The sequence below is a fragment of the Rhinoderma darwinii genome, chromosome 3 (genome assembly GCF_050947455.1).
Source record: "Rhinoderma darwinii isolate aRhiDar2 chromosome 3, aRhiDar2.hap1, whole genome shotgun sequence".
Taxonomy (NCBI): domain Eukaryota; kingdom Metazoa; phylum Chordata; class Amphibia; order Anura; family Rhinodermatidae; genus Rhinoderma; species Rhinoderma darwinii.
The window spans coordinates 10,402,270-10,414,927 of NC_134689.1; the positions used below are offsets into that span (position 1 = coordinate 10,402,270).

General features: G+C 35.2%; 1 protein-coding gene across 8 annotated transcripts in view; it reads right to left on the reverse strand.

Moving 5' to 3' along the window:
- Positions 1 to 12,658, reverse strand: part of DGKI (diacylglycerol kinase iota) — a 229,932-nt gene that overhangs the window by 94,320 nt on the left and 122,954 nt on the right. For all 8 annotated transcript variants that reach the window (XM_075855860.1, XM_075855859.1, XM_075855858.1 and 5 more), the window contains exons 9-14: positions 8,050 to 8,124; positions 6,420 to 6,515; positions 6,108 to 6,190; positions 4,681 to 4,741; positions 825 to 938; positions 414 to 551 (exon numbers count right to left, since the gene is read on the reverse strand). In XM_075855860.1, the coding sequence (XP_075711975.1) occupies positions 414 to 551; positions 825 to 938; positions 4,681 to 4,741; positions 6,108 to 6,190; positions 6,420 to 6,515; positions 8,050 to 8,124 (567 nt within the window). The remainder of the gene's footprint in view (positions 1 to 413; positions 552 to 824; positions 939 to 4,680; positions 4,742 to 6,107; positions 6,191 to 6,419; positions 6,516 to 8,049; positions 8,125 to 12,658) is intronic.

Sequence of the window (12,658 nt, forward strand, 5' to 3'; positions counted from 1 at the left end):
CAGCTCTGGAGTATAATACATGATGTAGCTCAGGATCAGTACAGGATAAGTAATGTAATGTATGTACACAGTGACTCCACCAGCAGAATAGTGATTGCAGCTCTGGAGTATAATACAGGATGTAATTCAGGATAACTACAGAATAAGTCGTGTCATGTATTTTCAAAGTGCATTTGTGTCCATTGAGTGGAGTCTGTGTGTTAGACATACAGACCGCCGAATGTCGCAGTCATGTACAATTCAGATTTTTGCTTCCAGTTTTTCGGTTACTCATCCCAGTCCTGTATATATATAATGTTCAATAAACTAGAGTAATAATAATATGAAGCTTCTTGCCGTGGATCCTCCATTCTGTTCGCAGCCTGATAAATCTTACAACCCCAGACTCCCGGGCAGAGCATCTGACCTCTGACCTTATGTGTCCCATCATCCAGCTCCTCATGGAGTAGATCGGGATTCCTCTCCACATGTAGATTCCAGCGGTCCAGTTGCACAATGGTACCATCTTCTACATGGCAGAGGATCTTAGAGACGGGTTCATCTGTGTAGCCCTGGTCAAAGCAGAAAAGTGAAGGGAAATATAGAAAAAATATATACATATCTTTTTAAAATTATAAAAAAAAAAAAAAAAAAAGAACTTGGTGCTATTTCCTCTGGCGCCTCCTGCTGCCACTTTCTCTCTGGCTCTAATGTTACTCTGTTAAATTATTTTAAACCTCATTATTTTACACCTATACACAATTCATTGACCTGATATTGTGTCCGCATCTCTGTATAAATACATTATGACAGGAAAGATTCTACACGAGTACCAGTGCACTTACCCCTCCCCAGTTAAGAGTGCGAGCGAGGTCATTCCCAGTACCAAGTGGAAGAACAGCAACAGGAGGCTGAGGGTTGAGATGTAGCTCATCCAAGACAGAAAGGATCCAGCCTACCTGTGATAGAGAAAAAGGCAGAATTACATTACTAATCTTATACTGATCCTGAGTGACAGCCTCCATTATACTCCAGAGCTGCACTCACTATTCTGCTGGTGGAGTCACTGTGTACATACATTACATTACTTATCCTGTATTGATCCTGAGTTACATCCTGTATTATACTCCAGAGCTGCACTCACTATTCTGCTGGTGGAGTCACTGTGTACATACATTACATTACTTATCCTGTACTAATCCTGAGTTATATCCTGTATTATACTCCAGAGCTGCACTCACTATTCTGCTGGTGGAGTCACTGTGTACATACATTACATTACTTATCCTGTACTGATCCAGAGTTACATCCTGTATTATACTCCAGAGCTGCACTCACTATTCTGCTGGTGGAGTCACTGTGTACATACATTACATTACTTATCCTGTACTGATCCTGAGTTACATCCTGTATTATACTCCAGAGCTGCACTTACTATTCTGCTGGTTGAGTCTCTGTGTACATACATTACATTACTTATCCTGTACTGATCCTGAGATACATCCTGTATTATACTCCAGAGCTGCATTCACTATTCTGCTGGTGGAGTCACTGTGTACATACATTACATTACTTATCCTGTACTGATCCTGAGTTACATCCTGTATTATACTCCAGAGCTGCACTTACTATTCTGCTGGTTGAGTCTCTGTGTACATACATTACATTACATATCCTGTACTGATCCTGAGTTACATCCTGTATTAGGGCATGACCACACGTGGCGGATTTCCTCCGCAACTGTCCGCATCAATGCCGCACAGAATCTGCGTTGCAGATTCTGCTGCGGATCTGCACAAAATGTGCAGTAAATTGATGCGGACTAGCTGCTGCGGACTGCGGTAAAAGTACTTCCCTTCTCCCTATCAGTGCAGGATAGAGAGAAGGGACAGCACTTTCCCTTGTGAAAGTCAAAGAAATTCATACTTACCGCCCGTTGTCTTGGTGACGCGTCCCTCCTTCGGCATCCAGCCCGACCTCCCTGGATGACGCGGCAGTCCATGTGACCGCTGCAGCCTGTTATTAGCCTGTGATTGGCTGCAGCCGTCACTTAGACTGAAACGTCATCCTGGGAGGCCGGACTGGAGACAGAAGCAGGGAGTTCTCGGTAAGTATGAACTTCATTTTTTTTTACAGATAGATGTATATTGGGATCGGTAGTCACTGTCCCGGGTGCAGAAACAGTTACTGCCGATCGCTTAACTCTTTCAGCCACCTGGACAGTGACTATTTACTGACGTCTCCTAGCAACGCTCCCGTAATTACGGGAGCCCCATTGACTTCCTCAGTCTGGCTGTAGACCTAGAAATACATAGGTCCAGCCAGAATGAAGAAATGTAAAGTTAAAAAAGCAAGACGGATCCGCAGCACACATAACATGTGCATGACAGCTGCGGACTTCATTGCGGAAATTAGAATCTCCATTGAAGTCAATGGAGAAATTCCGCCATGAGTCCGCCACTGCTCCGCAACAGACAGAGCATGCTGCGGACACCAAATTCCGCTCCGCAGCCTATGCTCCGCAGCGGAATTTTACGCCTCGTCTAAACGAACACTGCTAAATTAAAGTGTAAGTCAATGGACAAACGGCTCCGCTGCGGATTAACGCTGCGGAGTGTCCGCAGCGGAATTTAAGTGAAATTCCGCCACGTGTGAACCCAGCCTTATACTCCAGAGCTGCACTCACTATTCTGCTGGTGGAGTCACTGTGTACATACATTACATTACTTATCCTGTACTGATTCTGAGTTACATCCTGTATTATACTCCAGAGCTGCATTCACTATTCTGCTGGTGGAGTCACTGTGTACATACATTACATTACTTATCCTGTACTGATCCTGAGTTACATCCTGTATTATACTCCAGAGCTGCACTCACTATTCTGCTGGTGGAGTCATTGTGTATATACATTACATTACTTATCCTGTACTGATTCTGAGTTACATCCTGTATTATACTCCAGAGCTGCACTCAATATTCTGCTGGTGGAGTCACTGTGTACGTACATTACATTACTTATCCTGTACTGATCCTAAGTAACATCCTGTATTATACTCCAGAGCTGCACTCACTATTCTGCTGGTGAAGTCACTGTGTACATACATTACATTACTTATCCTCTACTGATCCTGAGTTACATCCTGTATTATACTCCAGAGCTGTACTCACTATTTTGCTGGTGGAGTCACTGTGTATATATATTACATTACTTATCCTGTACTGACCCTGAGTTACATCCTGTATTATACTCCAGAGCTGCAATCACTATTCTGTTGGTGGAGTCACTGTGTACATACATTATATTACTTATCCTGTACTGATCCTGAGTTACATCCTGTATTATACTCCAGAGCTGCACTCACTATTCTGCTGGTGGAGTCACTGTGTACATACATTACTTATCCTGTACTGCTCCTGAGTTACATCCTGTATTATACTCCAGAGCTGCACTCACTATTCTGCTGGTGGAGTCACTGTACACACATTACATTACTTATCCTGTACTGATCCTCAGTTACAGCCTGTATTATACTCCAGAGCTGCACTCACTATTCTGCTGGAGAAGTCATTGTGTACATACATTACATTACTTATCCTGTACTGATCCTGAGTTACATCCTGTATTATACTCCAGAGCTGCACTCAATATTCTGCTGGTGGAGTCACTGTGTACGTACATTACATTACTTATCCTGTACTGATCCTAAGTAACATCCTGTATTATACTCCAGAGCTGCACTCACTATTCTGCTGGTGAAGTCACTGTGTACATACATTACATTACTTATCCTCTACTGATCCTGAGTTACATCCTGTATTATACTCCAGAGCTGTACTCACTATTTTGCTGGTGGAGTCACTGTGTATATATATTACATTACTTATCCTGTACTGACCCTGAGTTACATCCTGTATTATACTCCAGAGCTGCAATCACTATTCTGTTGGTGGAGTCACTGTGTACATACATTATATTACTTATCCTGTACTGATCCTGAGTTACATCCTGTATTATACTCCAGAGCTGCACTCACTATTCTGCTGGTGGAGTCACTGTGTACATACATTACTTATCCTGTACTGCTCCTGAGTTACATCCTGTATTATACTCCAGAGCTGCACTCACTATTCTGCTGGTGGAGTCACTGTACACACATTACATTACTTATCCTGTACTGATCCTCAGTTACAGCCTGTATTATACTCCAGAGCTGCACTCACTATTCTGCTGGAGAAGTCATTGTGTACATACATTACATTACTTATCCTGTACTGATCCTGAGTTACATCCTGTATTATACTCAAGAGCTGCACTCACTATTCTGCTGGTGGAGTCACTTGTACATACATTACATTACTTATCCTTCACTGATCCTGAGTTACATCCTGCATTATACTCCAGAGCTGTACTCACTATTCTGCTGGTGGAGTCACTGTACATACATTACTTATCCTGTACTGATCCTGAGTACAGCTTAATTTGTATCTGCACAGAGCTTTTTCTGCATCTGTCCACTGCATTATCTATCTCTAATGCACATTGTGTGTCTGTCCACAAGCATCTTGACTGTTTCCATAAACAACCAGCAGAAGTGTGAATGAAGCTCTACAGTATAATACAGGTTGTAATTTAGGATCAGGTAACCAATTAATAATAAAATGTCAATCACTATAACATCCTGACTGCAGAGCTCTTACCGTCCCATCGCCACCACAGGCGAGAATTCGTAGATTTGGCACTTTTCTATACAACTCCAGTCTGGAAGACAAAAGATTAAAATACATAAACATGTCACCTGTAGCGGCCAATCAGATCCCGGCCACCATACTACAGGTGAAGGTCACAGTTCTGAATATGACCTCATCCTTTGTTTGGATTTATATAAAACTGAAAACAGCATGAGAAAAAAAACTCCTCCTATTACTATTTATGGACGGCCTCTTCCTGGTGTGATGTCAGAGCTGTGCTGTGTGCTCTGAGCCAATCAGAAGTCTTCTCCCCCTCCCTTCTTCTCCTTATGTTGTTTCATTAAAATTCTAAGTAAAATGCTGCAGCTGCATCTCCCTCTTTCCCCGCCTCATTGTCTTCTATTTACTGTTTTACACTAGATGGACTTTTTAGTGACTGAGGAGGTTTCTGAGCATATATATATATATATATAGCCTACAGTCAGGAAAGGGGAACTACAGGCTGCTGCATGAGGAGGAAGATGCCAGTTTTGAATAATAAAATAGTTTATAAAGTTTTATACATTCACATGTACTACCGAGTAAGCATAAAATATTTCAGTGGCATAAATATGACCACAGTGAAATCCCTCTAATCCGGCATCAATGGGACCTAATAGACGCCAGATTATCAAATATTCCAGAATATTGACCAGTTATAGAAAAGTCTATACAACTAACCTGTAAGGGTGTGGATCCTTCAGGGAGACCTGGAGATCTATTTTTTTAATCAGAGGGATATTCTGATTGGTTCTCCCGTCTTCCGCTTCTCGTCTGAGGAAATTCCACATTATATTTCAGTTCTGTGCTGCGAACAAGCAATGAATTTACAGACTTTCTGGATTATTCAATTCTGGATTAAAGGAATTTCATTGTACTGATCAATTACAGTGCAATTCCTTTAAACCGGTATACAATAATCCAAAAAGTCTGATAATCCAGCATTAGTTCCAGCATAAAATAGCAATATAATACAAGACTGAGCAGAAAGAACCAATTAGGAAACTCCTCTGATTTGAAATCTAAATAATAGTAGCCGATTTTGTGTTTTTTAAGCTTTCTCAAGAAGGTGCATTACCCCTCTGAGTTTTTTTTTATTATTCTATGACCATCCAATAATCCAGAATATTTGGTAAAGATTTTTTTCTCTTTTTTACAATGTTTATGAGTCAGACTACAGCTATTAATAATAGTAATTATCTTCAGCCTTGTTTTCATTATTTACAGGGTGGCTGTAATGCTTTGCTTGACCTGCGGAGGAGCTGTGGGGAAACATAGCAGCTCATAAAATAACCAAAGTGAATGTCATGTTTATGGAGATGGCAGAGCAGAGGCATTTCGATGTTCTTCCCCCTTTAGGTCCATACTGAAATATTATAAAAGTTTGAGGCACTCACGCTTCCCGTGGTCCTTCCTGAGAGAGATCAAAGACCTGCCGTGGATTCAGGAACCACATGAACATCTGCATCACTTTTGTACCCTATTGGGAATAACATCAGGGTTAGACGCAAGGCCTGAGTAATAGAGACCACACATGCCACAACATTAACATACCTCCCACAAGCCCTAATTTGGGGCACTAAAATGGACTGGGCTTCATAGTTTCTGGGAGGAGTTACTGCATTGGGGCGGAGTTAAGTGCAAATAGGGGTGGGACTTAAAATGTCCTAAATTTCTATAAGGGAATACTATAATACATATCCGCTTACCTGGTTTCCACCACTTTTTGGGTTCACAAAGACCAACAAAGGTTTCATGAGGGGGGAAGAGATGGGTTTTATCACAAAGGCCCGGCCTTTAATATCCTGTGGAGGAGAAGGGGGAGGGGGGGGATCAGAATAGGATCATGTATTTTGGACATCATCAGCAAACACAAATCAGGGAACTGATGTGAAGCTCCAAAGGTCCACATGTCAATGAGACCACACCATTTTTTGTAAGCTCCGCCTCCTTGATGGATTAGGACTGTTTTCTGCAATTCTAGCCGTATAAGTGACTTGATATGATCCCCACCTACTTTTTCAGCATTGGATATGCTTTTTGTGGATCTAGGTAATCTACCAGGTGACTAGGAACATGTGGAGAATAAAGGATGCTGCAAATGTATTGCAAGCTCCTTTTTCAGATGCCCCAGTGCCCCCATAAGGGCATGTTCACACGTGGCGGATTTCCTCCGCAACTGTCCGCATCAATGCCGCACAGAATCTGCGTTGCAGATTCTGCTGCGGATCTGCACAAAATGTGCAGTAAATTGATGGGACTAGCTGCTGCGGACTGCGGTAAAAGTGCTTCCCTTCTCTCTATCAGTGCAGGATAGAGAGAAGGGACAGCACTTTCCCTTGTGAAAGTAAACGAATGTCATACTTACCGGCCGTTGTCTTGGTGACGCGTCCCTCCTTCGGCATCCAGCCCGACCTCCCTGGATGACGCGCCAGTCCATGTGACCGCTGCAGCCTGTTATTGGCCTGTGATTGGCTGCAGCCGTCACTTAGACTGAAACGTCATCCTGGGAGGCCGGACTGGAGACAGAAGCAGGGAGTTCTCGGTAAGTATGAACTTATATGTTTTTTACAGGTAGCTGTATATTGAGATCGTAGTCACTGTCCAGGGTGCAGAAACAGTTACTGCCGATCGCTTAACTCTTTCAGCACCCTGGACAGTGACTATTTACTGACGTCTCCTAGCAACGCTCCCGTCATTACGGGAGCCCCATTGACTTCCTCAGTCTGGCTGTAGACCTAGAAATACATAGGTCCAGGCAGAATGAAGAAATGTCATGGCAAAAAAGCAAGACGCATCCGCAGCACACATAACATGTGCATGACAGCTGCGGACTTCATTGCGGAATTTAGAATCTCCATTGAAGTCAATGGAGAAATTCCGCCATGAGTCCGCAACCAGTCCGCCACTGGTCCGCAACAGACAGAGCATGCTGCGGACACCACATTCCGCTCCGCAGCCTATGCTCCGCAGCGGAATTTTACGCATCGTCTAAACGAACACTTCTAAATAGAAGTGGAAGTCAATGCAGAAACGGCTCCGCTGCGGATTAACGCTGCGGAGTGTCCGCAGCGGAATTTAAGTGAAATTCCGCCACGTGTGAACCCAGCCTTATAATGACAGCAGCCACAATTAGTGACATGTGGCCACACCCCTTTTAAAATCATTGCAAATTTATCACTTCGGGCGGAAAACTGGTCAAGAACATATTATATTTGGCGCACGCCATGTACTGCACTGTTGTGGCGCAATATGCTGAGTATGCAAGATTTACTATGTACTGGGCAGGTGGAGTAGACTTTATTGTAATCAGGCCTTATGGCTTGCCTTGATTTTTACCTCAAAGCCTTTTTTGCTGGCTTTCCTCTTGAATGACGTTCTCTTCTTCCGTCTACTGGAGTTTTTTACATTAACCTGCAAAGGAAGAAATAAAACTCTTGAATATTGGGATCTACCTGCAGCGGCTAATCAGGCCCATCATGAAAACCGGAGCAAGGGAAAAAAACGCAGCGATGCCGGTCCTGTTATTCCTCGTAGCGCGATTTAGGGCAGCGCTACTTTATGTCCTGTAGGGGCTCAGTTATGACACCAGCTCAGCTACACTGCTTGCTGTAGTTTATGGGTGTCACAAATTAACTGACTGTCTCATTTCTGATAATATCAGACGAGAGCTTTGTTGCTCTTTCCCTACTTCTTTCTATCCCCCATGCTTTATACTGCAGCTCTGTTCAAAGAGGCTGCTGAGTACAAGTGCAAGACTAAACCTTGGAGAATAAATGTTTGAGGAAGGCCCACTCAATTTTCTGCGCATTAATGTGTTAAAACTGTTCTGTGCCCAACACTTCCCACCAGTTCAGCGCATGGAGCGTTATTTTTATTACAGCCGTCACATCATTTCAGGTCATTTTTGGATAAAGGGAATGTAACTATTATATATTATATACTTCTATAAGGCTTAGTTTACATTTGCACTAGGGCTCCGTTCTGACGTTCCGTTGGAGCTTACCGTCGGAGCAGAGCCCTGACAGACACAAACGAAAACCATAAGTTTCCGTTTCCATCACCATAGTTTTGGCAGAATCAATAGCGTAGTCGACTACCCTATTGATTCAGTCAAAACGACGGAACCCTCGCACAACGGAGACAAACGGAAACCATTGGCACCGGATCCGTCACCATTGAAATCAATTTGTGTCTGTCAGGGCTCCGTTAGAGCCCTAGGGCAGATGTGAACGAAGTCTTAGTGGAGTATAATTTATTATATATTATATTAGTGGAGTATAATTTATTATATATTATATTAGTGGAGTATGATTTATTATATATTATATTAGTGGAGTATGATTTATTATATATTATATTAGTGGAGTATGATTTATTATATATTATATTAGTGGAGTATCATTTATTATATATTATATTAGTGGAGTATCATTTATTATATATTATATTAGTGGAGTATGATTTATTATATATTATATTAGTGGAGTATGATTTATTATATATTATATTAGTGGAGTATGATTTATTATATATTATATTAGTGGAGTATCATTTATTATATATTATATTAGTGGAGTATCATTTATTATATATTATATTAGTGGAGTATCATTTATTATATATTATATTAGTGGAGTATGATTTATTATATATTATATTAGTGGAGTATGATTTATTATATATTATATTAGTGGAGTATCATTTATTATATATTATATTAGTGGAGTATCATTTATTATTTATTATATATTATATTAGTGGAGTATCATTTATTATATATTATATTAGTGGAGTATGATTTATTATATAATATATTAGTGGAGTATGATTTATTATATATTATATTAGTGGAGTATGATTTATTATATAATATATTAGTGGAGTATGATTTATTATATATTATATTAGTGGAGTATGATTTATTATATATTATATTAGTGGAGTATAATTTATTATATATTATATTAGTGGAGTATGATTTATTATATATTATATTAGTGGAGTATCATTTATTATATATTATATTAGTGGAGTATGATTTATTATATATTATATTAGTGGAGTATCATTTATTATATATTATATTAGTGGAGTATCATTTATTATATATTATATTAGTGGAGTATCATTTATTATATATTATATTAGTGGAGTATCATTTATTATATATTATATTAGTGGAGTATCATTTATTATATATTATATTAGTGGAGTATGATTTATTATATATTATATTAGTGGAGTATCATTTATTATATATTATATTAGTGGAGTATGATTTATTATATATTATATTAGTGGAGTATGATTTATTATATATTATATTAGTGGAGTATGATTTATTATATATTATATTAGTGGAGTATCATTTATTATATATTATATTAGTGGAGTATGATTTATTATATATTATATTAGTGGAGTATCATTTATTATATATTATATTAGTGGAGTATCATTTATTATATATTATATTAGTGGAGTATCATTTATTATATATTATATTAGTGGAGTATGATTTATTATATATTATATTAGTGGAGTATCATTTATTATATATTATATTAGTGGAGTATGATTTATTATATATTATATTAGTGGAGTATGATTTATTATATATTATATTAGTGGAGTATCATTTATTATATATTATATTAGTGGAGTATGATTTATTATATATTATATTAGTGGAGTATGATTTATTATTTATTATATTAGTGGAGTATAATTTATTATATATTATATTAGTGGAGTATCATTTATTATATATTATATTAGTGGAGTATCATTTATTATATATTATATTAGTGGAGTATGATTTATTATATATTATATTAGTGGAGTATGATTTATTATATATTATATTAGTGGAGTATAATTTATTATATATTATATTAGTGGAGTATCATTTATTATATATTATATTAGTGGAGTATCATTTATTATATATTATATTAGTGGAGTATGATTTATTATATATTATATTAGTGGAGTATGATTTATTATATATTATATTAGTGGAGTATGATTTATTATTTATTATATTAGTGGAGTATAATTTATTATATATTATATTAGTGGAGTATCATTTATTATATATTATATTAGTGGAGTATCATTTATTATATATTATATTAGTGGAGTATGATTTATTATTTATTATATTAGTGGAGTATAATTTATTATATATTATATTAGTGAAGTATAATTTATTATATATTATATTAGTGGAGTATGATTTATTATATATTATATTAGTGGAGTATGATTTATTATATATTATATTAGTGGAGTATGATTTATTATTTATTATATTAGTGGAGTATAATTTATTATATATTATATTAGTGGAGTATCATTTATTATATATTATATTAGTGGAGTATCATTTATTATATATTATATTAGTGGAGTATGATTTATTATTTATTATATTAGTGGAGTATAATTTATTATATATTATATTAGTGAAGTATAATTTATTATATATTATATTAGTGGAGTATCATTTATTATATATTATATTAGTGGAGTATGATTTATTATATATTATATTAGTGGAGTATCATTTATTATTTATTATATTAGTGGAGTATAATTTATTATATATTATATTAGTGGAGTATCATTTATTATATATTATATTAGTGGAGTATCATTTATTATTTATTATATATTATATTAGTGGAGTATAATTTATTATATATTATATTAGTGGAGTATGATTTATTATATATTATATTAGTGGAGTATGATTTATTATATATTATATTAGTGGAGTATAATTTATTATATATTATATTAGTGGAGTATCATTTATTATATATTATATTAGTGGAGTATGATTTATTATATATTATATTAGTGGAGTATGATTTATTATATATTATATTAGTGGAGTATGATTTATTATTTATTATATTAGTGGAGTATCATTTATTATATATTATATTAGTGGAGTATCATTTATTATATATTATATTAGTGGAGTATGATTTATTATATATTATATTAGTGGAGTATCATTTATTATATATTATATTAGTGGAGTATAATTTATTATATATTATATTAGTGGAGTATCATTTATTATATATTATATTAGTGGAGTATCATTTATTATATATTATATTAGTGGAGTATAATTTATTATATATTATATTAGTGGAGTATCATTTATTATTTATTATATATTATATTAGTGGAGTATCATTTATTATTTATTATATATTATATTAGTGGAGTATCATTTATTATATATTATATTAGTGGAGTATGATTTATTATATATTATATATTATATTAGTGGAGTATGATTTATTATATATTATATTAGTGGAGTATGATTTATTATATATTATATTAGTGGAGTATGATTTATTATATATTTATATTATATTAGTGGAGTATGATTTATTATATATTATATTAGTGGAGTATCATTTATTATATATTATATTAGTGGAGTATCATTTATTATATATTATATTAGTGGAGTATGATTTATTATATATTATATTAGTGGAGTATGATTTGTTATATATTATATTAGTGGAGTATAATTTATTATATATTATATTAGTGGAGTATGATTTATTATATATTATATTAGTGGAGTATAATTTATTATATATTAGTGGAGTATGATTTATTATATATTATATTAGTGGAGTATGATTTGTTATATACTTATATTAGTGGAGTATCATTTATTATATATTATATTAGTGGAGTATCATTTATTATATATTATATTAGTGGAGTATGATTTATTATTTATTATATATTATATTAGTGGAGTATCATTTATTATTTATTATATATTATATTAGTGGAGTATCATTTATTATATATTATATTAGTGGAGTATAATTTATTATTTATTATATATTATATTAGTGGAGTATGATTTATTATATATTATATTAGTGGAGTATGATTTATT